Genomic DNA, 10,157 nt, shown 5'->3' with positions numbered 1-10,157 from the left:
CCATTATTGACATGTGAACAGAAAATATGATATACGTGTAAGCACAGATACAGATATAGCACATGATAACTCACATTATCATAAACATACATTTACATTAAAATTTTATAACATATTGGGAGGTATACATTTAAATCTAGGTCCCTCAAATTATAAGCCAGGAATAGCAGCTTTACCAAATAATTATTAGCTTTGCACAGCATAACACCAAGTTATTTTTCAAAGCTTCATAATTATGTTAATCATGTTAATAAAGATCCCAATAGACCGGGAGCCCAGAGGGTTTGGTTAGCTGGGAAGGTAACCAATTGCCTTGTACATCACAATGTTCACAGTGCATTCCTGTATATGAAACCAGACGACTGGCAAACCGACTGTGGTGGGTGTGGCTGGGAGAGCAATTTTAAAGTCACCTGATAGCTAACCTAGATCAGTTTTCATGGTAACACATCAAAGTAAGTACAATGTGTCAGGTATGGCCCCAAGAGCAACAAATGGCCATTGCCAGTAATTATTGGTGGTGGGGTACCCCTGCCAGTGATCTATAATTGACCCCTCAAGGCTGACCTAGGTCAGCTCATGAGGTAACCACTTGAAACCTACTGGAAAATGTTGGTTAGGACTTCAGATACAACTGATGGGCATTGCCAGTAATTTTTATTGGTGGGGTACCCCTGCCAGTAGACCCCCAAAATGCCCCCCCCCCCCCCTGCTCTACAGATCAGTGAAAATTTGACCAAACTTATGAAGCTTGCACATTAATGATATACTAGTCTGTTTTTTTTTTAAACAGGTTATGAAAAGTATCTTTAATATCATTAAACAGTTGGGTACAATAGTTAAACTCACTCTTCCATCTTTTTTCTCTATGGTACTTGTTCCTTTGCTTTTTGGACTCTTGGATAAACTCTTTTGTTCTGCGAAGGGTACCAATATATCATTATAAAACATGTCTTTAAGCCATATATAACACAGTTCTCCTCTTCTGTTGTTGCCTCCACACTGGTGTTGTACATCACAGGAAACCTCACCCTTGACTTAGATATTTGGCTTTTCAATTCCTGCTGGAAAAAAGAAACAGCAAAGTATTCATCATTTGAAGAAAAAAAATTAAATAAAGTTGTCACCACAAAGTTATGTGAGATTTGCTTCCACTATAGTCTCAAAAAACAATCCCAAAGTTTGAAGCAGACTGTATAAAGCTGAAAATTTGAACGAGAGTGTCATCACCATTGCAACAAGAATCAAATGCCCAGAATACAGAGATAATAAAACATGGGCTAAATCTTTGTTTGTTTTTATGATCTTTAAAAATATAAAATTTTAGAAACAGAATTGCACTGAGCCAACTTATTTATAGGCCTAATAGTTTTTAGTTGTTATTTTGCTTGCTCACATAACAAGCCTGTTTAGACCTAGGCTAGAGGAGAATCAGTACTTTGTTACACTAAGTTTGTCTTTCGGTCGTTTTGATTTAGTCTTACTAGTAGTACAAAGTACATAATGGACCGGCGAAGACTAGAGAATACCCAGAGTTTTAGCAACTGCGTTAAACTGTATCATCTCATCTATTATTTACGTCAATGAGTTTCATTCAATCTAGGATCGAAAAGAGAAAACTAATTAATCTTAACCTTTAAACTTTGCTACTAAACAGATATGCTTGAATTACAAATAAATGTCAAAAAAACATCATAATCTACGAATCGATGCATATACATATACATAAACAGAATAATTTGAATTCGCGCAAGTGAACCCTGCACTACATTGGACAGAAATAAAAACGTGCAATTAGACCAAACTAAACATACTAAATTTTCCGTTACTTCTAAATAAAATATCAATACAAATACAACAACTTACTCTTTTGGCAGTATACTAAAAGCACATGTTATAATAACTTCAGACTATCAAGCTTTCCTGAGAAAAAACGGTTAATACTTCTTACAGTAAACAAGTCGACCGTGAAGGAATGTCGCAATTGTTTCCTGGGCGTGACCGGAAATTAAATACTAAAAACTGATAAATGAAAAGGTTAAATAGAACTGAAGCGTGCATCCTGACTACTCGCAACATATAATACCGTTGACTAGCCAACAGAATTTGTTCAGCCTACTGTGACTGTACGTTTGAAAGTCTAGCCTTGCTTATTCAATATCACAAAGCCTAACCATTTAGATTCACATGGGAAATTACAGGAAATCTTTACCAAATAAGTGTAGACTTCAAATAAACTATTGAGACTTATAGTCCCAGCATTTGTTTGGGAATAAATAAGAAGATTATGTGCCACTGTTCAATCTAGCCCAATACACACATAACACATTGTTAATTGGTGTTTAGAATGCACACGTTAGTGTTGAGAATGCACTGCAGTACCCAGTAGAAGCCTATAGGCTACTCACTGTCATTGCACTTGTGTATGCGAAACGCCAGCGTGACAACGGTAGCGTTACACTAACCATAATACAGTACTAGTGCCAGTGGCCTAACAATTAACTTTAATTTTACCTTCAAGTTAAAGGAATAACAGGTAGGCCGATGATGGCAGTTGATACCTCCATTCTTGTAAAGACCTTCTTGGGTGATTTACGGTTGAAAGTTGCTTAGAGTGATCGTATGAAACTATGCCAAGTCCAGCAAGCTGCGGCGTTGCCTCTCGGTTTCCAAATTGAAGTGAATCGAAGTGGGTTAAAATACATTAGTCCGTCGACACCGACTAAGCTACGATTATGGCGTAAATCGGGTGTCCGTATCGTTCTTAGTCCATGGGTTAAAATACCTTAGTCCGTCGCCACCGACTAAGCTGCGATTATATTTTCCTTAGTCAGTGTAAACTGACTAAGAAGCAGCGATGAAACGAAGATTTTTGCTAGTCCGTGTGCATTGACTAACGTTACAGACCAATTTAACGTCAGTCCGTGGTAATATTGACTAGTTTATTTTTTCAGTGTATGATGCTTAGTTAACCTAGTTATATACTTGAACAGCCATAATGCTAACCTGCTAGGTATTCTGAGTGTGTATTTGTATGGGTTCTTTGTTGTTATTCCAACAGTTGTCTAAGTTGTGAGACAACATATCTTGGGATATTGCATGTCATGTAATCATTTATACACCCACCATTTTCTTTTGGGTTCTAATGCGATATAACGTTACGGTACGGTACAGTGGATTTAAAGTTGCATCATGTGTCTTGCTGATGATTCAATAAATCCAAATCATTGGCCACCAGGCAAACTGATCGATATCCATGTCAGTTTGAAACGCGGAACTAGTACTTTAAAACCACACGGTATGACGGGCAGGAAGGAATTGTGTTGCGTGGTTGGTATATACAAACCACAGTCAAGTAACGTGCGGCAGCCTATAATAACTAGAGTTCACATTAATCACGAAAAGGACAAGGACTCGAAATGAAGCTGGATACAAACTATAAAGGCTTGTGGGGAGATTCGAAGCAGATGTATAAGCGGAAGTCATTTGTTTGTCACCGACTCAACGTCTTCACCAATAAATACCGGGGAAGATGACGAGATGACACGCAGTTAAAGAAAACTTCCCTTGATTTTTTTGTTGTCAACATTTGATAACAGTTTTGATTGAAAATCCAACAATGCAGCAATGCTGATTAGTCTACATGAGTGTCATTCAAATAAGTCGAAAAGTTGGAATGTCAGGAAACGTCATCCATTTTTTTTTTTTTTGTGTAGGTGAGGGGTTAATTCTGACTACAAACTGCAATGTTAGGGAAGACGAAGTTTGTTCAGTTTACTTTCCTTTGGTGATGACAATAACCAACACCGACAAAAGTTTGATAACAAAAAGGTGATTACTTACCAGCGTTTCTGACTTTCATATCGGCACCGAAGACAATATGGAAGGGGAAGAGTGAAAAGAGTAAGGATGATCTCAGCATGGTATTGTCACCTATAGCATGTGACTTCCTTCCTCTCTCCTCGAATTCCTTATTATCAAATTTCATTTTGAAAACCACGAAATAGTTATCTCCTTTTTTGCCCTCGTCGACAACCTCGACATCGACTGTGGTATTGTAGAACAGTCTTCCAACCTCGATTAACTGTCCCCTAACGTAGTTTTTGTACCCATGCCGCTTACTACGGTACTGTAGTGTCAAACCCTGTTTGGTCTCTGATGAACAGAAGAAACTCGGTGGTTTCATCTTAGGGTAACTGAATCGAAGATACTCATGCAAATTGTCAAGACCGTTCAAGAAGTCTCGCATGTTCCTGCCGAGGACGCGTAACATCTTTTCATACCCGTATTTGCTAAGAAATTTCACAAAATGTTTGCCCGTCCACATCATGACGTCATCGTATGAATACCCCGTGACTTCTGCCGTGGCTTGGCCAAGCCGAGGTATAATTTTTTCACTATACATTCTGTGCGTAACGAAAGTATACTCGTTAATTCTAGATTTGTCTCGAATGACTTCCCATGCCTCTTCTCCGAACCTTTCAATGATCATCTCGGACATTCCTTCGACAATCAACCCGTACATCTTGGCAGTCCGGCAAAGAACATGTGCGTGAATAACTGCCTGTCTCCCCCCCTTTTACCAGACCATGAATCTGCCAATTGAGGGAAAGTGCAGAAACTTTTAATAATGATTATCTTGCAATACAATTAGCCTCGAGAGGCAACACTGACAGTGAGTTGATGCATTTTTTTTTTTGGGTGGGGGGTGTTCGCTGAATTTCGCTACGTGACTCTATAGAAGAGAATGATCACAGGACGTACAGACGGACGGTGCCATTACTCGTACACGCTACCTGAAGGTAAAGAAATGAGAGGAAACAAAAATTGTATAAATAACGTGAGAGGAAGCAATGCAGGATTTGATTTAACAGCCCTCTCTGTATTAGGCCTGTGAACTACAATACGTGCTGGAATGTCTTTAATTTATTACCTCAGTATATCTTTATTTCTTTTAATTAAAAACTGCATACACATATTTTACAATGATCTCCGTACTGTTCAAACCTTCGAAAGAAAAAATGTAACTTAAAACGCAACGAGTGGCAGATCTGAGTATACCTCTTGAGATTTGGTGAGTATATATACTTTGAGCGTGATCGCTAATTCGTGTACATTTTGTAGGCTGTTTTGAGACTGGGCGAATTCTTGCCTCGGATTCTCACATTTGGTAGATATTGCTTGACTGGAAATGTTATAACCAAGACTACATTTTTGGCAGGAAATTATGCCGACTACATGTACATCCTACAACTTAAGTTGATACAGTATATAATCAATCATTTTTACTCATAGTAAGCTCGGTTGTTATTGCTTGTACTTGGTTCTTGTCAAATCTGAAATTCGTCTTTTTTTTTTTGGTTTTCTCGACAAATTATCTAGGTTGTAAGAATTGCTAAATGTATCCAAGTACAGTTCTATGGATTCTTGGGAAGCGTTTACGGGTAGTTGATTATTTTGTTTTTGTAAAATATCAAATTAAATTCAGTTAATTAAGTTCCTTGAAAGAACGTAAGGAGTCAGGGACAAAGCGTGTTCTTAGGATGGAAGTCAATTAGATGGAAAGTTTGAACAGTAGATGATTTTCTTTCTGACAGATTTCGCGGCGATACGTGATGACCTATAACATCATCTATAACATCCTGTTGTATTGACGTCAAGATATTGCTTGACATAGAAAGAAAAGGTTGACGAAGTGGTTCATTTTTACAGTTGACAAATCAATTTACAAGCAACTGTTTCCTAACGAATTTTCTCCCCCAGTCACGCGTGTGCTTATTTAGCATCGAACAGCACATTGCAGCTTACCTAAGAGACGGGGCTGTACCAAGTCGAATCTATTGCCCATGCACGTTCACTGTATAACAATCACAGTGCAACGTTGGACATGAACTGACCATACATGATGAGGGCCCTGGGCAGGAACGTAGCCAGAAATTTGAAAGGGGGGGGGGGAAGCAGAATTTTACAAAGGGGCACTTATTACACTCAACGGAGCGCCATGATGTACAAAGAAAACATTTGCCCAAAATGCCCCCCACGTTGCAGGAAATAAACAATAATAAGATTATTGTATTACGTAGCAGACGAGCTTTCAGGGGAAGCGTCGCTTAGCTTCCTTCAACCTGAAAAGAGGGCTTTAATGATATTTCCTGTTTCTAGTTAAATTTTAGTTTTCGGGGTACTCAAAAAAGGGGGGAGCGATCACTCCCATTGCCCCCCCCCCCCGGCTACGTCCCTGACCCGGGCTACCATTTATCGTTAACGGTCAGTTAAAATACCTGCATGAGTTCGATCCGAATAACTGTCGGTATCGTAAATATGATACATTTCAAATCCCCGAAGTTGCTTCTTCCGTTTAATTAAACTGATTGTAGTAACAAGATGCGTCGCTCATCCTCTTGTCAATTATCACGGTACGTGTAACGGCAGCCCTGCGTACACCTTTTGTAACTAGAGCAGAGCGAGATCTTGTGTGTAAGATGTGTGAGATTTGTTTACATTAATGTTGTCAGACAAAGACCAGATGTAGGAGAGAGATAAACGTATGATAAATGAGTGTCTGATTTGTCAATCAGCTTGTAGTGTATACGTGTATACACACCAGATCCATAACATGCAGGCAGTTCTTCTCTATACAGGACTCGGACACCATTAATTGATGACGTGTTGGCAACAGAGCATGTGGTAATATCCGCAAAGCAGCGTGAGACATTTATCATTTCATTGGAAGCACAGTACATGTAGAATAGATGCCTGACTGATTCGGTATAAGGTACTAACCAAATCGTTTGCTTTCAGAAATCATAGACGTCATGGGCGGCTAATTGACCTTTTTGCTTTCATGTTATTCTAAGGGAAGAGCGTTCTGAACTGATTTCTTACAACGTAATCCTTATCATATGACAACAGTTGCTTATATTACCACTTATACAGAGTCGTAGTACTGAACCTACTACGGAGTTCATACATGTGGTATATGAACCAGATAGCTTAACTGCCATTGTGGACTACATTATCTACACACTTGAAACTACACCACGGGGAAACGTATTCTCAAATGTTTCTAACGTTCTACAGTGATAAATAATACATACCGTCACCACTACATTCGTAGATGCCTTCAAGGCCAAACAAGAGTTTAATTGCCAAGATCGAAACAATGTCCAATGATTCATGAGAGAAAACGTGTAGGGATACACACTGTCAACCATAATATAAACCTACCACAAATTATTGGAAGGTTGGAAGCCACAAGGAAAGATTAGCCATGAATTGAGTACGTACGTATACCTTGTAGACCAGAAGAATTCTGGTACATTATTTATCCTTCTTTGTAGTAATATCTTATCTCTACCGACCTTTGGGAAACGCTAAGTATAGGTCCTGTTTTCCAAAGTCTCGCTTGCCGTGTGATATTAAACCATGCAACATTCTCTAACTAGTAGTTTACAGTAAACAGTATCGTAGAAAAGAAGAAAAAAAAAACCTTCGTTGAAGTACAAACGTTAATTGGGACCACTCAGTGACGCTATTCGTCACGAAAGTAAAGGTAACAATACAAAATATGGTTGATTAATATTACATTACTTGACTTATTTTTCAAACGCCATACTGAATAAGAAAAGAAAGCGAAGCTTGCAAAGGCAACCAAGCGATAAGGTACACAGTTAAATCCATTTACCACACAAGTCGTTCGGACCTTGGTAATGGAATATATCCACATGGTCATAGACTGTTATACTGCTGCACAAAAGAATTTCTCGGTCAAGGCAATATTAAACAATGGGCATGTTTGAAAACATAATCAAGTACTTCCTTAGAAGTCTGTGTTTGCAGTTGGTGTCCTTTGCGGCTATAGTGTTTCAAGTTACAGATTTGTAGTGATCTGTATTATAGAAATAACATGGTCTAGGTCATAGACAGTCATTGCTTATATAGTTCATTGGTTTATATTGTTCTGTATCATAGATACCACAGGACGTAGGTTATAGAGACTGTCAGTGTTTTTGGTCTTACTGATTCGTAGTGTTCTGTCGCTTAGTCCATGATAAATTTAAAGGCAACCAAAAAAAAAAGGGAGGGGGGTTACAATGTTTAAATTAGAAGGAAAAACAGCTCACTTCCTTGTTTGCTTTCGAATTGTAAAATCCCTTTTCTGGTAATCTGCTAATAAATTTGGATTTCCTCAGTGGTTATGAGTCACAAATTTTCAGATCAGCTAGCTTGGCTTTAGCTCTCTCTCTCTCTCTCTCACTGATGACAAAAAAGGCACATGCAACAGTATAAAAAATTCCCAGTTAAGCACGAACAAAATATGTGTAGAGTTTATTTCTATTATTTTTTTTCAGGGCCTAAAGTAAGTAAACATTGACGATATTAGTGAGATTATGGAAAGGAAATGACATATGAGAGTATCATAAAATATTATCCGTCTACTTCCAGAGTCAGTTTTTTTTATTGCTGGTATCATCCATATCATTCTAAATTTGAAATGTTCTGAAGTTTAAAACCAGTCTTAGCTACCCTGTAACATATTTGAGAATCAATGGAAGACAAATTCCTGTCATGTCACAAGGAAATCATGTTTAATGTCACCGTCACGTTTTAAGAAACTGGTGCTATTTCTAATTCCACGGATGAACCGAAGACGAAACAAGTCTGATTTTTTATCTCAAATCGAAATATCTTCATTTCATGGATAATAAGACATAATCAGAATCACATATTAAATAATTGTTATTATACGTACCTGTAACGATATGAAATGTAAAGCATGTAACGGATGAATCAAAATAGCGGCCGATATAATTCTGTCTAGATAAAAACCAATGCCAGTGGATATCACACTGCCCAGCGATACGCAACGCAACAAAACTTTTTTTTCTTGAGAGAGAACAATGTACTGTCTACGTGACATCCGAAATGAAATATTATTAGAACGCAGTAATGCATTAGCTGGATCTTGGAAAAAGGTGAAACGTGCTCCAGGTGAGAACAATTTTCCCCAATTGAGGAGAGCGATGTAATCCTCAGAACACGTACCGAGCGCTTGCCGATAATATGACCTCGAATCCGTCCACCGAGTCTTACAACCACAAGCAGAGAAGATGATGTTTTGCCTACTGACAATTGAACGTGTTACAAGTATAAGGTGACCAATATTTATATGTTATAATATTCCATACTCTCTCGTGTTTATTTCGGTCATTTCGAGATATCCCATGCGATACCAAACGTCTTGACACTGCAGCGCAGATTAACAAAACTAATTCATTTAGGCAACCTTCATGCTGAATGATCGCGTGCGATGCTTTAGCCGCAGTTACAATGATTAATACGTCGGCTGTAAAAAAAAAATATGTCTCAAGCCAGTCTAACACATGTTATTAGCTCCAGCTTATTACACAGAAGTAGCGTACGATGTTACGATAGCCACATAGCATATAGCAGATAATTAGCTAGATTGGTTAGTTCCTGCAGAACCGAATCTTCCGAGAAGCGAAAAGGATTTATGAGAGGAAACGGCTTGTTTGTGATTGGCTGGTGATATCGTGTAACCCATTGGGACTTCTGCTTAAATTGATTGACTTATTTTGCGCGTTGTGTAGAGTACAATTGCTATGTGCTGGCGATGTCTGGGAATATATACACGTGAAAAATATACAATAATTTTTTTTCAGTTGGTGAAACGCATATATACCGTGATGAAAAGCATCTTTTAATCAGTTAAGAGCATCATATTGAACCCCAAAAGACTTTTAATATAATAATATATAAATCTTAATGACAACTTTATTCCGAGGGACGGTTCAAAGATCAACAAGTCTCCCCGAACGGAAAGAGGCCTTGATATAACATCAGATATGAAGAGATCGCATGATTGGCTTTGAACTCTCTTTGACGATCAATCAACTGTAAAGATAAATAAGGCTAATAGTGCTGGAAGTTGGAACTGTATATTTAATTTTTTTTATTTTATGCAATTTTCGTTTTTTTTTTAAATATTATTATCCCTGACCACTAAAGAAGTAAATAGTCAACGTATAAGTTATTTAACTTATGTTGATACTGTTTGGTATACGACTTCATCTTGTGTGAGACGAGAAAGTTTGACAGTGGATTAGTGCGCCTATATTGCTTTTGCAGGTGCGACT

General features: G+C 38.0%; 1 protein-coding gene and 1 long non-coding RNA gene across 6 annotated transcripts in view; both read right to left on the bottom strand.

Annotated features, from left to right (window-relative positions):
* LOC139969513 (uncharacterized) overlaps positions 1-3,833 on the bottom strand; it is a 6,638-nt gene extending 2,805 nt beyond the window's left edge. The window contains exons 1-2 of the long non-coding RNA XR_011793739.1: positions 1,867-3,833; positions 850-1,064 (exon numbers count right to left, since the gene is read on the bottom strand). This is a non-coding gene — a long non-coding RNA (uncharacterized lncRNA). The remainder of the gene's footprint in view (positions 1-849; positions 1,065-1,866) is intronic.
* LOC139969510 (soluble guanylate cyclase 88E-like) overlaps positions 1-10,157 on the bottom strand; it is an 86,496-nt gene that overhangs the window by 51,037 nt on the left and 25,302 nt on the right. For 3 of the 5 annotated variants that reach the window (XM_071974552.1, XM_071974555.1, XM_071974557.1), the window contains exon 2: positions 3,844-4,796. In XM_071974552.1, the coding sequence (XP_071830653.1) occupies positions 3,844-4,525 (682 nt within the window). In that variant the 5' untranslated portion in view covers positions 4,526-4,796. Of the gene's footprint in view, positions 1-3,843; positions 4,797-8,752; positions 9,278-10,157 lie in introns of those variants that run through there. The other 2 variants (XM_071974553.1, XM_071974554.1) reach the window with 2 other exon arrangements.

The sequence above is a fragment of the Apostichopus japonicus genome, chromosome 7, assembly GCF_037975245.1.
Source record: "Apostichopus japonicus isolate 1M-3 chromosome 7, ASM3797524v1, whole genome shotgun sequence".
NCBI lineage: Eukaryota > Metazoa > Echinodermata > Holothuroidea > Aspidochirotida > Stichopodidae > Apostichopus > Apostichopus japonicus.
This window is presented reverse-complemented; position numbering and strand designations above follow the sequence as displayed.